Here is a 20,016-nt window from a genome sequence, read left to right on the forward strand (position 1 = left end):
GGTGGGAAGGCAACTATTTGGTTTTTTAAACTAATTCTATTTTTATCTTGATTTGTCTGATAATTCCTAATTTATGTTTATGTATTTAATACATAATTAAATTATTTTTTTTGCATTTTCAATTTTATTTGAAATTTTGGCATTGGCTTTCTATTTAATAAAATTTTTAAGAATTACCGCCGCTGTTTGTGTTGGATTCAATTTTTATATTCTCCTCCGCCCACAATCGGAGCCGATCAGTTTATATTTTATGTTACTTATAAAAAAAATCTTCGAATTTCAGAAAGATTTTTAAATTCAAAATTGTTGCTCATAACAATTATCTCAAGAACAAAATGATTTTTAAGTTTAAAGCGAATAAAACTAATGTCCGTGTTTCTTATGCGGTTTACCATATGTTAATAAATTACAAAACTACAAAGTATATAGTGAAATATAATGTTACTCGAAAGTATCAAGTGTGTTAGCCAAGAACCTTGACCGTGCAAATTATATATATTTTCGAAAAGAGATAGAATGACCAAACAAAAACCGGTCCTGAATGCAGTCATAGAATTATAACAGCTTCACTAACCTCTGAACAAAATTTCTTTTAAACGACGAAGTGATGATATTACATGAAGTCATTAACTTAGGACATGGTTAGAGTAGAAGAGCAACCTTTGTCAAACCCCACTCGTGTATGGCATTATGATACCTACAACAATTCCCAGATTTCAGTTTTGTTCGTCAAATATTATCGAGAAGATCATCCTCATCCCGAGGATTCTCAAGGTCAGTAATGTGTTGCTTAAATGAAGTTGCAGCTTCTTCCCTTTTCTCCAAATCCCCTAGAAAGTCATGTACCCTTGCCATCAAGTAGAAAGCTTCAGCCCCCAGTTCATGATACTGTCCAACAAAAAAACAATTTCCATGTCATCCACTGAAAAACGTACAACTCTAATCAAGAAAACCAGATTTACATGCGACTCAATACTCAATCTAATTTAAAGGGTTGAGTTCTTGGGGATAGTTTGTCTCTCTTTTGTAGGTCTACAATTGGACCAAAAACCAAAAGCAAAAGAACAAAATGTATGAATTTCTCTTCTTGTTGAATGCCGTGGTACTCGTTAGATTAGTCACATTCTTCTATCAAAGAGTGTTTCCTCCAACTTGATTTTTCATTTCATGTCTCAGATAATTTTTAAAGAGCTAGTCGATTTTGATTCAACTGGTAATTCTATGAAATCAGAATGTTAATACACATATACTACACTTTTCTCTTAAAAGATAAAAAAAAAGAAGGATATTCGTACAATACAATTGAGATAAAAGATTTGAGTGAAACCAGGATTTTGATACTTAGTCAATTTCATGTTCAATCAATTTAGTCACATATTTCTACCTAAACAAATAGAAACACAAAACTACAATTATGTGATTGAAGACACAAATAGAGTTTGTTCCGTCATGTATCAAATATGTAAACTATAACTGAATTAGACGTATCACTGTATTAGCATTTAAAATTTGAATGGGGATAAAATGCACTTGGACCAGATGCAACGTTTGGATTCATTATGATTAGCACAACGACTTCCATGACTCTTTCTAATAGAACTCAACCCCGTGGTAAGTCTCAGCAATTCATCAAAACTGGATTAAGTAAATCAACAACAGGAAAAGGACCAAAAACACTCATAACTTGCAGTCAAACAGACCAATTTTCATTTTTTCTTTTAAGTATTGCATAACATTCATAACTTTGTCCTCAGAATTTAACTTACCTCCAGTGCCCGAAGATCATCTGCAGCTTGCCTCAAAGGTTCCAGAACAACCTCAGAATTTTCAGAAACTGCATAACATGCACGGGCACAACAATTATCAGTTTCAATATTTGTTTGGAGAAAAACTGTGAATTGAACATCCCTTGCAACAATTTTGTTGTAATGCATCAATAACTCCGTTTTGCTTAATAAAGAATGCATCTTAATCCTTTGAGAGAACCAATTGAACATCCCTTACGAATGTACTGCTGTAATACATCTATAATTCCTTCCTTAATAAAGAATGCACCTAATCATTTGAGGGAATAATAATGCCAGATACATAAACCACCACAGGTTTACAGCAGAAAATTACAAATTGTCGACTATCACAATTCCAGAATATTTGACATTAATGCCAGGATCCCAACTTTCCCTTTTGTATCATCAATCTCTTTCTCATCAAGGTGTCAGTATTCTCCTTTAAATTCTCTAACCATATATTGTTCATTCCATAGCACATCCCATAATTCATATGTGTAAAGGTTCAAATGAAATTATATAAAAAAAGTCCATCTTCCTCTCTCTGTTCATTGTTATGTTTCATCATATAGATTTAGAGATTCACCCATGATTACTACACATTCTATACAACCATTTCCACACCCAATTGCATCCATAATAGCCCATCACATAAACAAGGATGTAAGTAAGTGGATTTCAGTAATTGAGAAGATTGAAAGCAGCCTAGCTGGTAGAAGTTCTTCTAAAGATGGTAGATTTACTTTGTTTAAGTAACCTCTCTAACTTGCCTATAACCTTAAAACCTGACCTAGTTACTCCCTTCCAGACATGCAAACACTGATTCCAGGGTACTTACCTACTAATACCTGCACATTGTACACTGAGTTCTTCTTGATAAGAATAAAATGAGAAAGACGACAAGATATAATGGATATTGTAGATATCTTGAATATTAAATCCATAGTTTTTTCTGGATGAGATAAAACAATAATATAAAAGCAAAGCAAAAACACCTGAAAAGCTTGGATCAGATAAGTAGCATTTTGCTTCAAAAATATAAGCACGAGCCCGAAGCTCCAAACCCCCATGGCCAAGAATCATTGGAAATGCCCCATGTATGAGGGATAAAGCCCTTTTTGCATGACTTGATCCAAGTGCAAGCCACAGCTCAGCAAGTGTTAAGGTGGCTGACACTTTTAAGAGATCCAAGTTAAATGACTGACAGAATGAGATGCTTGCTAATGCATATGGAAGGCCTTGAACAGCATTTCCTGATTTCTGGTGACAGCATTTAACAAAACCCTGTTTAGATGTATGGAGGCACTAAAAGAAAAAAAGTAAGGATATAGTTGGCAAACAATTAGAAGCTCATGTACCAATATACAATCTTTTTTATTTCCCACCCCCTTCCACCAGAAAGAGAATGACTTAAAGTATTTAACAAAATAATCTACAGAACATATGTGGAAGAAAAAAACATAATCCAAGAGAACATAAGCATATCTGGAAAACCAAGGCTCCACCTAGCATTGCCTTTTTTGCCTGGGAGACTTGTTGGGAGAGGATTTTAACTATTGACAAGCTGAGAAGTAGAGGAAGGGTGCTTATTAATGGTTGTTATCACCGTTTAAATGCTGAGGAAACATGTAACCATCTCCTTTTGTAGTGTCTGATTGCACATAGTCGTTGGAGCATGGTTTATGGCCTTTTAGGTTTGGATTGGGTTATGGCTGAGTCTGTGGAGGGTGAAATCTGGGCTTGGGATGGTTTATATGTAAAAAATAAGATTGCTAACTTGATCTCTTTGTCTATTTTCTGGATCATTTGGAAGGAGAGAAATAATAGGATTTTTGATAGTGTTAAGAGTAGTATTTCTAGCATAAAAGATATGTGACTTTATTATTTTGAGTCTATTTTACTAGATCATGACATTATCAGTGATGTAGATTTTGGGAATGTTATTGATATACTAATACGATTGTAAATCTTTTATAAATGAGCGGTACCCCATTTTTTGGTACTTTGTCAATACATATTATACATTTTTATCTAAAAAAAAGAACATAAGCATATCACTCATGTCAAAATAAGAGCAACACATGCATGAGTGTCACTTATCTCCCATCCATAAACGGACACTGGAATCCACTTCAACTCCTAATCTGCTTTCGACTTTGGAATTTGGGCACAAAAGCAAGATATCAATATGCTATTTACTGCGCTTCTCTTCTAAAATTTTGTTTCCTCCTTCTGGCATGGATATAAAAGGGGATTTGGGTTTGAAAGAGAGAATTTGTGTTATATCTCCTTTCGTTTAGTGGTCATCCTCTTAACACTGAAGAGGATTTAGGGAACCTTCAGTTTTGTTTTCTTTTTGCAAATTGGTAAAGCTTCTTTGGTATTCTGGGGGCAACCCTTTGTGCCCTATATACTAATATTTCTCTTTTCCTCTGAAGAAAAAGGTACAAAAGAGAGAATTTATAGTAAAATCTCCAATGTGTGATCTCTGGAAAGTAATATACTCAATCCAATGATTCCCTAATATGATAGATCAAACATTGATTTACCTTGTGAATTTCAGCAAGCAAAAGAAGAACTGAGGCATTTTCAACTTGGAGATTGAATTGGTAACACATGCAAAAAAGAGAGTGTGCCACAGCTGCAGCCTACAGAGAACAATGTATCAAAACAGATAGCAAACTAAAGCAACAGAATGAAGTAACATGAACCAGTACACCCTCAGTGAAATTTAGTGTTAGCATTGCATGGAAGACTTATCTCAGTGAATGAATGCACTCAACGAGAAAGATGATATGATTTTTTGAGTTTGATAAATAAGGTAACAGTAAAATGACAAAAACAAAAACAAAAACAAATTATGGTGCAGAATTGTCTCACCAATTTGTCATTCAATTATTAAAAACAATACTAGTGAAGTGTCACAGAAATGATGTAAAGAAACGAAAATACAGTTGAAATAGAAAATAACAAACAGAATGACTAGCACATGCAGCCAAGTGCCTTTTTTTTTAGTAAAAAACAGATATCCATATGATAATAACCATACATTGGTGTTACCAGCCCTAGAGTTGGATAAAGATACCTATCATTAGTGCACCAGGCCCATTTGAACCATGGTTCTACTTCTAAGAGATCAAATTGCTTGCTTTTCCAGAAAGAAAGATAGATCACATTGCTTGGACTCCCTGTACTTCAACTCTTGTGGTCATTACATGACACAAGACGGCTAGAGCTGAAAGAGAATCCAAATTAATGGAAAACCATGTTATGGCCCTAAATTGGATCTAGTTATGGATCCATTATGGAAGAGGGTAAAGGCTCATTAAGAGAGAACCATTTTGTGATCTCTTTTTGAAAACTTTGATTTCAAAGTTCAGAAAATAAATCCACTTGAATGTTCTTTTAACTAAGAGAGAACGCTATGAGTTTTGTATTTGATATGGGATAAAAAAAGCTCAAATATAAAACTTAGAGAAAATTTATTTAAGAACCAAAATTGAAGATTTTTTTTTTTTATCTCAATAATCAAATTAAAAACTCAGTATTCGTATAATAATTATATGAATAATCTACTAAACAAATATGTTAAGTACCCAATTTATAGGTGCTATTACAATCAATATATGAATTCTACAAAATAGAAAAATAAGTTAATTAATTGGAATAACTAATAATAGAGAATGATTAAATTGGAAATAGTAAACTTATAATAGAGAATAACTAAACAAGATCTTAACTATAGATACTAGTTCCTACATAAGCCAAATACCTAAATAATATATCAACATTAAAATTACATAAATATATAGATATGCTTTGAAAATCGGCACTAAAAGGGTGCCAACCCATGTATAAAGAAAAATTTCTTTCAAATATGTCCACTTTTGGATCTTCCTGTTTTGCATCAACATTATACCCTATTCAGTTAGCTACCAGCCTTTGACCATGAAGGACAAGATATAGTAATACCTCATATGGTTTTAAGCCCTAGCACATAGTTTCATGACAGAGCACCTTGAAGTTCACATAATTCTCATAAAAAATAATTCCTGCACTTTTTTTATGGCTGGCTAGCTTTTATGAATGGAAAATTAAAATAGTAGACGACCTAATCTGCAAATTTTTCTATCTTAATTAAAACAAATTGCACCAGTGACTTATTTAGCTATATGACGGCATCATCACATCACACAAGTCCTAAACCACAAGGAGCTTACATGTGACATACACAAAAACTTTCTACCATATCCCCAAAAGAAGTTAATTACTTAGTAAGAAACCTGGCTGAACTGCTTCGCTGCCAGCAATGTACGAGCATGGCAAAAGCTTGCTTCTACTTTCAGCTCCATATCTACACCAGTAACAGGTGATGCCAAACCTTCAAGCTCATCACATATTTGCTGAGCTAGCTTCAGATGTCCCCTAATGAGTATAATAAAATACATAAAAGAAGAGGAAACTGAATTTTAAAAGAAGTCACAAGAAAATATAAACAAGTACCACAACTTTGAATTCGTAGTCTCACCGATGCAAAGCACGCTCATGGAATAGCTGTAACTTGAGTAGCATTATTCTAGACTTAGAAACAGACAAAAACTTCTCCTCAGCTATTTTAAGTGCGGCAAAGGCATCTACATGTGAATGTAAAAAAACTAATTAAAATAAAATAAAAGGAAAATCAAATGAAACATAAAGAAAGCAAGGAAGAATGCATGATTTATTTTGTGAAACTTGTAAAGATACTTTTAGTAAGATATGAAATCAACCAGAACAAGCTTTCCAAAAAATTATGTATTCACATCATGCAGTAGAATTATGTAGCATATCGTACACAGTACTCAACCTTGATATGGTTTCTTCACTCAAAATCAGTTAGAGGTTACAAAGTTCAATGTGAAAGACGATCATAGAATTTGCTATTGGTTAACACAAACTCAGAAAGGGAGGAAACTAACGGTAAAGATGGAGATGCATGAATAGCAGGAAAGCTGTTAGACTATCTAACCTTTATATCCTTTATATGCAGCTAAATGTTGGATAAGCTTCACATATGCTAATGCTGCATCAGATAAACTAGAGACAGCCAAAAGATCAAGTCGATGTTAACTTAGGTTTAAATATAAAGAATTAGATTCTTAAGCAAAATGGAAAAATATAGTAATAAATAAAGAATAAAATGTAACAAACAAACTTTTGGAATTTGCAGGCAACAGCTGACATCTACCTGGAAGCATCAGCGAAGCAAGTTGCATAAACCAGTGCATTCAGACGAGCAAGAGGAGCACTGATGAAAAGAAGACAAGAAAACAGGAGCATTTCAACTGATAAGACACAGCATGTTAGATATGTTAAGTATTGCAGTTACAAATAGGAGCAGCATCATTAGGCTTCTAAGCCTGCAAAATTAGGCGGTAAAGTCAGTTGACCATAATGATTTAGTCTTGTAAAGGGCCACAAAATAGGGACCTGTAGTTACTCCGAGTTTTGCAACAAATATCCAGAATTGGCTGAACCAGGTCATGTTCAACTTCATTATGTACACTAATGCTGCATCAAAGGCTGTTCCTGACACTGCTGATACAAACAAATCAAGTTCCACCTAGCTTAATCAATCTTATCAAGTTTAATAGGAAGTAATATAAATGACTCCCTTCAGACAAACATTCAAGACCACGTTCCCTCCCCAAGTTTTGTCTTTTCCTTGGGAGGCCACCAAGGAATGTTGTCTAACAATTGATAATTTGAGAAAAAGGGGAAAGGTATTGGTCAATGCTTGTTATCTACGTAAGAGAGCCGTCAAAGGGGAATTTCTTGCTTGGGAGGGTCTTTAACTCACACCACAGGGTTATTCCTTTAATAATTCTCTGGATTATTTGGAAAGAAAGAAATCACAGAGCTTTTGAATGGAAAGAATTAGATTTTGTCTCTATTACGGATAAATGACTTCACTATTTTGGTTCCATTGTACTGGATTACAATCTTGATAGTATAAATGATCTTGTTTCTATTGTAGATATTCTCATTGATTTGTAAATCTTTTGTACATGGGCGGCATCCCCATGCTGCTGACTAATCAATACATCTCACACTTTTATCTCAAAAAAAAAAATCTATGTAAGAGAGCGGAAGAAACTTGCAATCATATTTTACTTTGGTGTTCTGTGATCTCTAAGTTGTGGAATATAGTTTATGGTTGCTTGATATTAATTGGGTGATGACAGGTTCGGTGAGGAAGAGTTGTGGGCATGGAAGGGCATTACTAATCATAGGAAACAAGTGAAGATTATTCGACTTATTATTTTTTGGATGGTGTGGAAGAAAAGAATAAAAAGTCTTTGATAGGGTTGAAGATATTGATGGTTTTGAAATTTTTAAAAATAAATGGTTTGGACCCTCAATTTTTTGTTAAGAGGTCATCTTCTATATTAATATAGGTTTTATACTTTTTATTTCAAAAAAAAAAAAAATATATACACATATATGACTATTTCTGAACATTCTATATTCCACTTTTATTGTTCTTATCCCCAAAAAGGAAGGGGCAACTACTTCAAAGATTTCTGTTTTATTAGCTTAATCAGCAGTCTTTATAAGCTGATTTACAAAGTTCTATCTAGAAGACTATCTCAAGTACTTCATTTGATTATTGCGAAGAGTCAAATGCCTTTGTAAAAGGTAAACAAATTTTTGATGCATTTATGATTGCTAATGAACTTGTTGTTAAGCTGATTACCAAATGTCTTGAGCGACTGATCTGGCAGAACAACCCAAAAGATAAAGAAGTATCGTTAATTTCTTCATACTCGTTCTAAGTTCGAAGTACCATTTGCACAAATAAGAATCCCCTTCGTTACATGATTTATTCTTCATATAGATAGATATAGGATCTATAGGGCAATTACTTATAAGTACATTTTGTACAACAACCCTTCCTATATGATAAAAAAGGATCCCATGATCCTGAACCGATCTTACTTAGGATCGCAAATCCCATAATATATGGAGTAAAAAAGTGCTTTCATTGTTGTGGAATAAGAAGCCTTTGTATCTTAATGCATGTATTTAATTTATTCGGGACTATTAGAGCGGGATCCACTTTTTTGGAATTAACAAAAAGAAAGGGGTTCTCGTCAAACTTGACATGGAAAAAGTTTTGATCACCTCAACTGGGTTTTCATTGATTATATACTTCTCCGGTGTGGTTTTGGTATCAAATGGAGAAAATGGATAAAAACTTGCATTACCTCCACAAGTTTTTACAGTGATGGTTAATGGCGGGGCCTCCCCTTTCTTTTCGGCTTATAGAGGTTTATGCCAAGGTGATATGCTCTCCCCTTTGCTCTTCATTATTGCTATGGAGAATTTCAATAAGTTGTTGCATAAGGCCACTGATTTGAATATGATTAAGGGCATCATCATGGGTAAGGAGAGTAGGCATATGATTAAGGGCATCATCATGGGTAAGGAGAATAGGCAAATTGAATTATCTGATATCATTTTTGCTGATGACTTTTTGATTTTTTGTGAGCCTAAAACCAAATATCTATTACACTTGAGATGCATACTCCTTTGTTTTCAGGCTGTTTCTGGTCTTAAAATAAACATTAATAAAACAAAGTTGTTGGGCATTAGTCTGAACATGGATGAAGGGGAACAATTGGCGACTGTTTTGGGCTGGTAAGAAAAACACCTCCCTATCAACTACCTTGGTTTTTCCCTTGGCCTTAAATACAAAGATTACAAAGGATGAGAACTAGTTAGTGATCTTTTTGACAAAGACTTGCGACTTGGAAAAGAAGTTTCCTTCCTAAAGGTGGAAGATTAACTCTTATAAAAAGCACACTCTCTAATCTACCTTTATATTATCAATCGGTTCTCAAGGTTCCGAGTAGGGTAGTTAAACAATTAGAGATCATTCAGAATAGGTTTCTTTGAGATGATTCTGAAAATAAAGAACATATCATTTGGTCAACTGGGATGAAGTCAAACTGCCGATGAACATGGGTGGCCTAGGTATAAGGTCTATTACTACTATCAACAAGTCTTTTCATGAAAAATGGATTTAGAGCTATTTCAATGATATTAACAGTTTGTGGAGAAGAATTGTGGGCCTCAAATGGGTGAACTTTGATAGTAATGACAGACTTATCTTCCCTAATAGATCTCATGATACTAGTATTTGGAAGGAAATCTTATCCATATTCACTGAGATGATGTCAAACACTTGCTAGAAAATTGGCAACGGGCGCAAGGTAAATTTCTGTCATGACCGTTGGTGTAGTGAGGACAACCTTAAATATGTTTTTCCGGCCATTTATTCTATTGCACAACGTAAAAATTTAATGGTTTGTGACATTTTTGACAATTCTAGTTTGTGTAATGTGCTGATTACCTGAAACTTAAATGATTGGGAATTGGATGAGTGCGAGCTGCTTTTAAACCTGATGATCGATATTATTATTCTGAACAGACCAGACACTTTAATCTGGAAGGGGCAAAAAAAGGGCAATTTCAGTATCCGATCTTTGTACAACATTCTCTCCAACTCTAGTAACTGGTGCAACACTGATAATTCTCCTTACCCCTTCAAATCTATCTGGAAAACCGGCGCTCCTCCCATAATTACTTTTTTTGCTTGGGAAGTCAGTAAAGAGAAGATTCTGACTTTAGATAACTTGATGAAATGAGGAAAAGTTATGGTTAACAGGTGCTTCTTATGCAAGTGTGATGTCGAAACTACAATCACATTCTTCTATAGTATCCTTATGGTTAACAGGTCTTTAATTTAATTGGTATTAATTGGGTAATGGCCGGATCCGTTCACGATGAACTCTTGACTTGGGATGGCTTAAACTCGAGCAATCACGTCAATCGCCTTATTTCCCTTACTATATTTTGAATTATTATTTGGAAAGAAATAAATAAAAGGACTTTTGATGATAATAAAGATACTTTTGTAAATATTAAGAATAGATGGTTACATTGTTTTGACTCAATTCTTTGAGTCGTAACTTACTATCTTTTGATGACATTGGAGCTGTTATCAATTTTCTCTTAGCTATGTAATACTCTGTACATGGATGGTACCCTCTTGGTGCCGTTTTTTAATACATCTAATAACTTTTATAAAAAAAAAAAAAGAGGTTCTAACCCATCTGGGGGCTGGGAGGATGATATATAACATTGCCATAAATAAAGAATCTTCACAAGAAATAAGTACATAGGTTTCAGAGAAGTAAGCAAGCATAAGAAAATAACAGAAAGGGCACTAAAGTCTTTTTTGAAGATCACCTGCCATAAAGCTCCCAAGTAGTGGCACGGAACAAGTATGAAGAACCTACTAATTGCAATACAGATCCAGGAATAGAACTTGGTTGTGCACAGAACTGTAAAACATTGGAATCATTTCCAGATCTATTATCTTGAGAAAATACCAGGGAACCCATTGGCTTTTGCAAGTTCTTAAGCCATGCAGTACAAAGAGCACCATCAATTGTCATTGCTGAGCTTTCTAAAGAAAATTCACTGATTAAATGAGAACCTAATCTCAGTTCCTGCCATTTAATACAGAATATAAAAAAGTAAGTTGACAGTTCAAAATAAAGATGTTAGTTTTACCACGGTTATGTGTTAACTATCATCAAGAATATTACCTTGCAAACATTAACAGGGCATGTTCTGAGTTTCATGGATGCTTTGGGACCAAATGATAATAGAGGTCTTTGCACATGCTGCCAAAACAATGAAACAATTACGACTTACTAGAATATATGAAGAGATCAAAACAATTCAAGAAAAGGGAAAACATGTATAGCAGGATATTTAAAGGTAGCCTGCCTCCCATCAAATTTGAAATAAAGACTTCAATCATTTTGGGTGCATAGTGGATGCAAACAGATAAGTGGATAATATAGATTCAAAATGAGAAATAAATGCATCAATCTGATACCTTCTTTTCTGTCCATAAGAAACAGACTTGTACTTCTTTTATCTAAATAATAAGTTAACCCTATGAATTGTTAATCTCAGTAAATGTGTTCCACAAAAAGATGCTGGAAATAGACCAGTACAACTCATGCATCTGGTAACAGTTTTATTTGCATATAATAAGAACACAAATTTGCTCACACTTTTCATGAGAAGAATGAATAGAAGAATATTTAGCCAATCTTACCGTTAAATCAAATTTAGCCATTGCAAGATGAATAGAAGCTACTAATCGTTTCAACTTTAAGCTTTCTGCTCTCTTCAGAGACCCTTTCAAGAGAACAAATAATTGCTTCTGGACGGATAATGAAGTAACTATGCTAGTCACAGGTGAATCTGATGACCCAAGTATGCCAGTTGTACTTGAGATTCCAATTTCAGACAACAAGTTGCATAAAGCTGCTAAAGTATACGCTAGGCAAGTGTCATTACTTTGCTGCACAAATTAGAAACTCATCAGTTCTTATGCCATCAAGAAATTGAAACAACATCATAGCAACCTCAGTCAATACCATATAATAAGAGCCTCTTCTATAATGAATGAATGAAAACTGCAGGGGGTGGAGGTGCAGACAGAGCAAGAGGTATGACTATAACATGACTTAATATCTCCAAATCAGATAAAAGATTACTCTGACAAACAGGCAGAGCAAGGTTGCCTGCATTATGCCATATAATGCGTTACATTTAAACTATAAGGAAAGAGCAAGTGACTAGGTGGAAAAATAAGAACATAAAGATTGTAGTTATCAATGCAGTCAGTCTTCTTTCCTCTATATAAAAATTAATGGAAGATAACTGATATAACTCTCTCAAGCAAAAGAGCTTCCTATGTTATGGCCTCAATGCACAGACAAACAAGATACAAAGGCCAAGCTTAACAATTACTCAAGTCATCAATTACCCAAAATTTAAACTAATTATCCTAACCCAACTAAAATATTCTATATTACATATTCTAATGTGTCCCCTCACATACAAGCAGGATTCAGTTGCACATAGACTCAACAAAAAGAAGGGAAGCAGAAAGGTCCACTAAATGGACTTTGTATGGCTCAAAAGTGCAATACTACGCAGGGCAAAAGTGTATAGTAATAGTAATCGGAGGTCGTTCTTAACATTTGAATACAAGATTAACTGTTCTAAAAGCTTAGATAGATAGGAAGAATCACAAATTATTTTATACTACATATTTTAAGAATCCAAGTAACACTCATTTCATCATAAGCATGACATAGATATTTCAAAAAGAGAATCATAAGAATGTTATAGAATATACTTCAAAATGCACAAAATATACATGTGCAAGTATACAATTAAGTGTGATCAAAAAATCAAACTAAGAAGATCACCTGTTGGGAAGCACGTACTGCTTCAGTTAAAACCTGAACATCATCAAGAAAAGTAATTATTAAACCAAATATGATATACTTTTCTTTTTCTTTTTCTTTTTTTTTTTTTTTCCGCTCAGGAACATGCAATGGTTAAAAACTTGAACTGCCAGTCAGTTTGTCAATCAGGCTAGGCCTTGGCCAGGCCAAAATGATCTGGAACCCATATACCTTGGGGAAAATTCAATTCTCTCTAAGGGCCAAGTTCTGGTTGGCACAAACTTGAAAATCATGATAACATTTTGATACAATTTAATAAAACAGAGTTGCATAAGTATTGATGACGTTTTAGCATAGTGTTGGCTAGACCACAAGTTTTGCCACCTATATCTAATCCAAGTCAAGGTTATGAAGTGACTCGCCACAATTTTATTTTCAGGGCCAAATTAAAGTTGAGGGGTTAAAGACTACCCCGAAATTATGGATTTTGCCCCAATCCAAACAAACTCATCAAGAGCTAATCTTGGAAAGGATTCCAGAAGGCTTCAGATGAGCCCAGCTTGATAGACAATCCTAGCTAAAAGTCCAACAATATTTGCTGCCTCCTTTTCCCCTTTTTTCTTAACGGTATAGTCGTCATTGATAACAAACGTTTTTTTTTTTTAAACTAATTTTTTTCTGGGCAGGACAAGGAGTGTCTTCCTTATACTTACCTCTAAAGCTTGCTTAGGATGCCCAAAGTGAAAATGCATCATTCCCAAAGACAATAAAGCAACTTCATATCTTCCAAAACTGTTACAGCTGGCTGAAGGAGGGACAAGATCAAATCCCTCAGTTCCTGCACTTTTATGCCAAAGAGTATCAGATCAGTCAATTGGTGACAAGTAAATGCTTCCCAGCTTTTTATCTTTCTTCTCAAAAGTATTTGTAAGAGTTAAACTGACTGGAAGCAAAGATAAACTCAATCCAAAAATAACAATCAGAGAAAAAGTCTAAATAAGAAAGTAATATAGATATCCAAATTATTCTCTTCCCAACCTAGACTTTTTCCAATAAGCATCTCTCTCTCAGCATCAAATGCTTATGTCCCTTGCTTTTGGGAGGCAGTATGAGAATTACTTCTATGTTGGTGTTTTCATGCATTGTATGTTATTATCTCACAACATTAATTCTCACCAAGGGTGATATTCAATCATCAAGAGCAACCAACATGAAGTAAAAGCTTAAAAATATAATATAAATGCAACATTGGCAACAAGAAGAATTGACACAAACATAGAGAAGCTTTTCCAGCACAAAATGTAAGGCACATGCAACCAAAAGCACCAAGAGGCATATTTAGGAGTTACAGAAAGCTAAATTTTTATATACCTGTAATCAAAGTAGCAGTGAAGACTATCCAAAGCAGCAAAATAATCATGATGATATAGATTATTCAAGTAACGCAAGAAGTGAACCTGCCTTGTGATATAGCATAGAAAAAGAGTCAACAGCTTTAGAATTCAAACAATTAAAGACTTAACCAATTTCCCACCCCCTCCTCCCATAACCACCTCAGATGGAGAAAGAATAACTGACATACACGATGTAGCTCAGGGGCCAATTTCTGAAGCCGTCTTAGGATAACCTCAAAAGCATTCAAGGAGAAAGAGCAGCCATGTCTACCATAAAAATAAAAAAAAATAAAACAGAACAAAACTAAATTTAACCCAGTGTGATATTGAACCACTAAAAGAAAATCATCAATACAGAAAGGCCAACATATCATTTACTTTTCAATCGCATCAGCTTGCTCCATTAGGTATCCTTGGATCTGCCAATTTGTCCGTAGGAACACCCCACTGTTTGATTCAATATCTCTCAATGCATCAGCTGAAGTGTTTGCAAATGGAGAAGTTTCCCCAACTTTGTTGCCGCCTTTTGATTTTAGGTCAGCAGAAACTTCAATATCTGCATGTTTAATTTCTTGTTCATATCAATTGTCAACTAAACAAGCCAAAAACACATCTGGAAGAAATATTAACAAAGAAATCCACTTCTGAAAGGCCCTAATATCATTTCAACTGAGGGGAGAAAGCTACAAGTGGCTGATGAAAAAAACAACAACGTGAAGCACAGAGATATGCATGATGCAGGATAGCTTTTCGAAATTATAAATTTTTTAAGCTGTAAGATAAAGCTGCTGCTCTTTTTATACTGCCTCAGCTCATATCCTCAGAGGGAGATATATCTATTGAATCACTGCACTGTTTGATCAGCTGAACAATAACAATTTGATTGCCATTTCTTTAAAAAAAAAAAAAAACAATTTGATTGCCATAAAGCGCACATGTGATCAATAGAGAGATTCCTTAGCTTCAATTATAAGAAGATACAAAGATAGCGCGTAATTTTTCATCATTTACAGTAAGACGTCCTCCACTAGCCTATCATCCATATGCATGTTTTACAAGAATGTATTTGGTATCTATACCATCAAGTAATCCAAAAAGTTCCTTTGGTACATGAAGGTGAAAGGGGACTCTTTCACTTGCCCTTTTCCGTGCTTCAATTTCTTCAGTTACTTTTTCAAAGACAAAATTCTCCAAATCCATGTTCTCATACTCTGTTAATGCCTCCAAATCATGACCAGAATCATCTGAAGGAGGCAACTCATAAGACGAACAACCTGAGAGGGCTTCTTTACAATAGATCCCTATTTTTGTCAAAAGATGGCAAACACCCTGCATTTTGTCAAAAGATCATCCAAAGTTCGCCTCTTATTTAGAAGAATATATTAAAACATAAATAAATTAAAAAGAAACAAACTGTATAGCACGTATTCATCTTTCCAGAATACATCAATCAAATTCTTATCAGAGGGAAAAGAGAAGCAAACTAGGAAAGAAAATGTGTCAACTCTGGTCTGTTCTTTCATTATTAAACAACATTCACCAGTAAATTCAAATTGAAGTATGTCAAACTAAATATTTATTTGCTTCGTTCACCTTTTACATATTCCCCAAACTAATGAAACTGAAACAAGGTGATGCAGATTTTAAGAGCTAGACAACTGCTGGGAGTCAACTATTAATATATATTATTTTTTTTTGAGATAACAGGAGTCAACTATTAATATTAAAGTCTTCTTTTTTAAGAAATTATATGATAGTTGGAAGGGGATAAACTTTGAGGATGGTGTAGGTTGTAATACTTGGCCCAGAGATTTTAAAGCTAGATCCTTCGTTAGAGCCCTTACAGCAAAGCAACCTATGGATGGTACAGTTTGATTCACAGTTCTCTTTTCACATAAAGATAAAAGTAGAAAGCATTATTGTGTATTTCAGAAAAACTGACAAGCATCATTGTGAAGCTACCATGTAACAAAGAATGGATTACAAGTTAATCAAAATATCAATGAGATCCCCTAAATCATATTGAGCGAAGATGACCTTTGAACAACAAAACAGAGCATCTGGAAGCATAGATCTCTAGTTCTAGCAAAGCATGAAAAGAAACTATCATTCTGAGGAGGTATTCCAGAATTGAGACGATGGGGCCCACCAAAAAGAAGGTAGCTTCAAGATTCAAGTGCTCGCAAACACAAGAACCATTGACTAGAATCTGTCCTATGTAGCACCAGCAGATTATGATTTAGAGAGAAAGGAAAATTAACAAAAATAAAAGATAAATCTAATTCACAATCACAAGGATTGGCAACAGCCAAAGTTACAGAGTTCTTGCAACCACAATCACATGATTGTTAGGAACCCAATTCAATGAGAAGTCAATAATTTTATTCATAAGCAGTCCGTTCAATAATGTATGAAGCACTCATGTATTTATTTAGGATTTTACATAGCCTAATCTTACAAGAGTTCTTACATAGAAAGACGATACCAAAAAAAGATTCTAACTAAATAAGCATGAAACTTTAACAAAATATAAAAGACTTGCAAAAGTATAATAATTATAATAATTTTATATATTAGTAAAAAAACATGTTAGATGGTCCCGCATCATTCTCCCCCTCTTTAAAAGGACTGGACTCCAACAAGAGATCTAAGACCTAATCAACAAATAGATGTAGACCTGTCATAAGGAATTGCTTTTCCAGTTGTTTACAGAGTGCTTCATTTGAATGACCCTTCCACTTCAGCAGGAATTGATAAAGACCTTCATCGGTAATTTTTTTTTAAATAACAATGATGACATGAACATAAAACTTCTATTTGAACTATAGTTAAAGCAATGACGATGTGAACATAAAACCTTTATTATAATCAACATAGGAAAAACAACAGACATGTAGACGTACCAAACGTTTGTGCAAGTGCTCCTGAATTTGATAAAAATAAATAAAAAGAACTAACAAAAATATATTGGAGAAAACCTATAAATGAAACTACGAAACAAAAAACTGAAGAATAATACCTCAAAAGATAATAGGTTAAAAGCAAGCACACAACGGCGTAGAAACATCCCCAAGTTGCCATTTGGATCCAAAATAACCTGATCGTCTTCTAAAACTCCTGAATCAGGACCCCCAAGTATTCCTAACAAAATTTATGGATGAAAATAAATTTAAAAAATTGAATATAGACAAAATAAGTATAATGAATTAACCATTAGTCCCTCACCTCGCATTTCACTAAAGAAATTGAACAAATCTTCGGCTGTCGATAGAGATGACAACCTATTCGTCAAGTGATCAGTCAACCAATGATCCATCAAACCACCAATTTCTCTCAATTGATTTGTAAGTTCTTCCAGCTTGGGCTCTAAAATATCATCACAGGACTGCAAGATAAAAGGAGAAACCAAACAACTTTATCGCCAGACATGGCTCCAGCATTAAGAACTGCTCAACTTTCTTTAAAGGTCAAGATAACTATTAAGTTCCTCTATTTCTGCACATACAATCTATAGCAAAAAGAAACTCAACAAACAGAAGCTTTCTTATTTTGTTTTTGATTTTTTTTTAAAAGAAGTTTTCTAAGCAACCAGACAAGATCAACAAGATTCTTTTCCATCAGAATCAGAGAACAACTTGAAACAATAAAAAATCTAATGTCTGCAACTTATTCAGAAATTGAAAGTGTGGTGGAAAGTCTATTTTCTTTCAAAAAAGAAAAGAAAAGGAAAAAACAGCAAAGAAAGTGAACCTTGGTGAGAGCCAGCAGGTATAAGCCGAGGCGGTTGTGTTGAGAAACAGAAGAAAAAGGGAAGGGGACAGATATTTGAGCGGGGGGCGCATAGATCTGCAACAGTATGCAAATAGAGACTTTGTGTGGGGTAATTGCGAATGCACCTGGTGCCTTCAATATCCCTGCCATTCGATCTATCTCCTTGTTAAGCTCGGCTCTTGACTGTGTCATGAGAAGTAGTCTCTTTGTGTAAGATTTAGGTTTTAATTGGATCAGAAACTGAGCCTCTTCACTCAGTCATTTGAGAGAGATGCCATCATGTTGGGCACCACCACATTGTTGGTGTTAGATTGCAGTCATGGTGCGGTGTAAATCCATCTAGCTAGCTGCTAGCTCGTCCTGAGAAACAAAAAGAAATGAGACAATTACCAAAAAGGCAAAAGTTTCACAGCCTTCTAAGTCCTTCTTAAAATGTTTCTATTTGATTGGTTAGTCTCCAAATATGAAACCGAAAATGAACAAACATCAAAACCAAAATTGTTAAAACACAACACTGTCATGGTTCTCCGAGAACCTTTACCGAACATCCTAAATGCAAAGCTCTAGCTACTGTTTTCTAAATAGAACTTGACTAGACCTACTAATTTAAGTAAGTTAATGCAAAAAAAAAAAAAATGAAAATCAAATACACAAGAACATAAAAATTGTTGAGATCCTAATTCAATAGAAGGCGTGAAAGATCAATAGATAACAGCGTATAGATATGGTGTTCGCATGTTATCAGTCAAGCAATCAAACAAAAAACTCATAAACTAAAAGTTATCAAATACAAAAGTGAAGCTCGATTATACCGTTCACTGCGATAGCCCTCGCACATCTACCAAACCTAGTGGCTGGATTTGAAACATATCACCGGCGGCTTGGCAACTCCCGCCTTGAGTAGCTTTCGAGCTCGAGCGCCGGAGCGATGGCGAGGAGAAAGAGAAATGATGGCGCGTTTTGGAGGAGAGGCGTCTGTTACTGTGGCCTTTGGGTCTCGCGAGTTGAGAGGAAGCGACCGACGTCGGTTGAAGAGGTTAATTTGAAAGAGAGAATGATACGGCGGCGTTTGGCAGCAAGGCGTAGATAGCTAAAAGCTCAGAGGCTATGGTGGTTTGGGTTCCTTTATGGCCCGAGAGAGAGAGAGGAAAATTTGAAATCCCCATTTTGGAGGAGTGCGAGTGGGACGGAGGGAAGAGGCGCGTCGACCTTCTGCGCAGCAACCCCACAAAAAAATTTAAATTTTTATTTAATGTTATATTTGTATAAATATAATATTTTTTTTTTAATAAAAAAAACTAAAAGTAAAATAAATAATTTATTTAAAATATTTAATTTAATACAATTAACCTCGTTATATTAATTTTTAATATTTATCTAATTTTAACAACATAAAAATTACTAACTGTAAATAAAATTAATTTACATTAAAGATGAATAATCACAACTTAATATATTATTTTCTATTATAATAATAATAATAATAGTTAAAGGTTTACTTAATAAACATATTAGTAAGTCTAATTTCACAATAAACGTGACTGTACAATTAAATATAAGTTATCTCCTATGTAAAATAATAAAAATATATATATTAAAAATTTCGTTAAAAATGTGTAAAAATTATAATTAATTTTAAATTAAAAATATAAATATGAGTAAATTTTAAAAATAAAATAAAATAAAATAAATATATAAAAACCTTAAAATAACAAATTTTAATAATTGTTGTTATATAACATG

General features: G+C 34.1%; 1 protein-coding gene across 1 annotated transcript; it reads right to left on the reverse strand.

The window, feature by feature from the left end:
* Positions 1–570: 570 nt before the first annotated feature.
* LOC110809518 (anaphase-promoting complex subunit) lies at positions 571–19,493 on the reverse strand. Its single transcript, XM_088206577.1, has 21 exons — positions 19,086–19,493; positions 18,253–18,633; positions 17,728–17,887; positions 17,522–17,643; positions 15,582–15,831; positions 14,881–15,058; positions 14,691–14,769; positions 14,480–14,565; positions 13,822–13,951; positions 13,130–13,162; positions 11,965–12,213; positions 11,444–11,521; positions 11,082–11,344; positions 7,015–7,074; positions 6,796–6,863; positions 6,316–6,421; positions 6,071–6,212; positions 4,337–4,435; positions 2,783–3,047; positions 1,767–1,834; positions 571–888 (listed from the first exon to the last, which is right to left on the reverse strand). Exons 2-21 carry the CDS (start codon positions 18,463–18,465, stop codon positions 730–732), a joined length of 2,808 nt encoding a protein of 935 aa, XP_088062703.1. The 5' UTR covers positions 18,466–18,633; positions 19,086–19,493; the 3' UTR covers positions 571–729.
* Between the last annotated feature and the right edge of the window lie 523 nt (positions 19,494–20,016).

The sequence above is a fragment of the Carica papaya genome, chromosome 6, assembly GCF_054855325.1.
Source record: "Carica papaya isolate Zhongbai chromosome 6, ASM5485532v1, whole genome shotgun sequence".
In the NCBI taxonomy this organism is placed as follows: Eukaryota; Viridiplantae; Streptophyta; class Magnoliopsida; order Brassicales; family Caricaceae; genus Carica; species Carica papaya.

Coding starts and splice junctions, on each gene's coding strand:
- LOC110809518 (XM_088206577.1), bottom strand. CDS start 18,465: ATGACACAGTCAAGAGCCGAGCTTAACAAGGAGATAGATCGAATGGCA. Junction 17,888..18,252: donor ACCTGCTGGCTCTCACCAAG/GTTCACTTTCTT, acceptor TTTATCTTGCAG/TCCTGTGATGATATTTTAGA. Junction 1,835..2,782: donor ATCTGATCCAAGCTTTTCAG/GTGTTTTTGCTT, acceptor CATGTTATGCAG/TTTCTGAAAATTCTGAGGTT.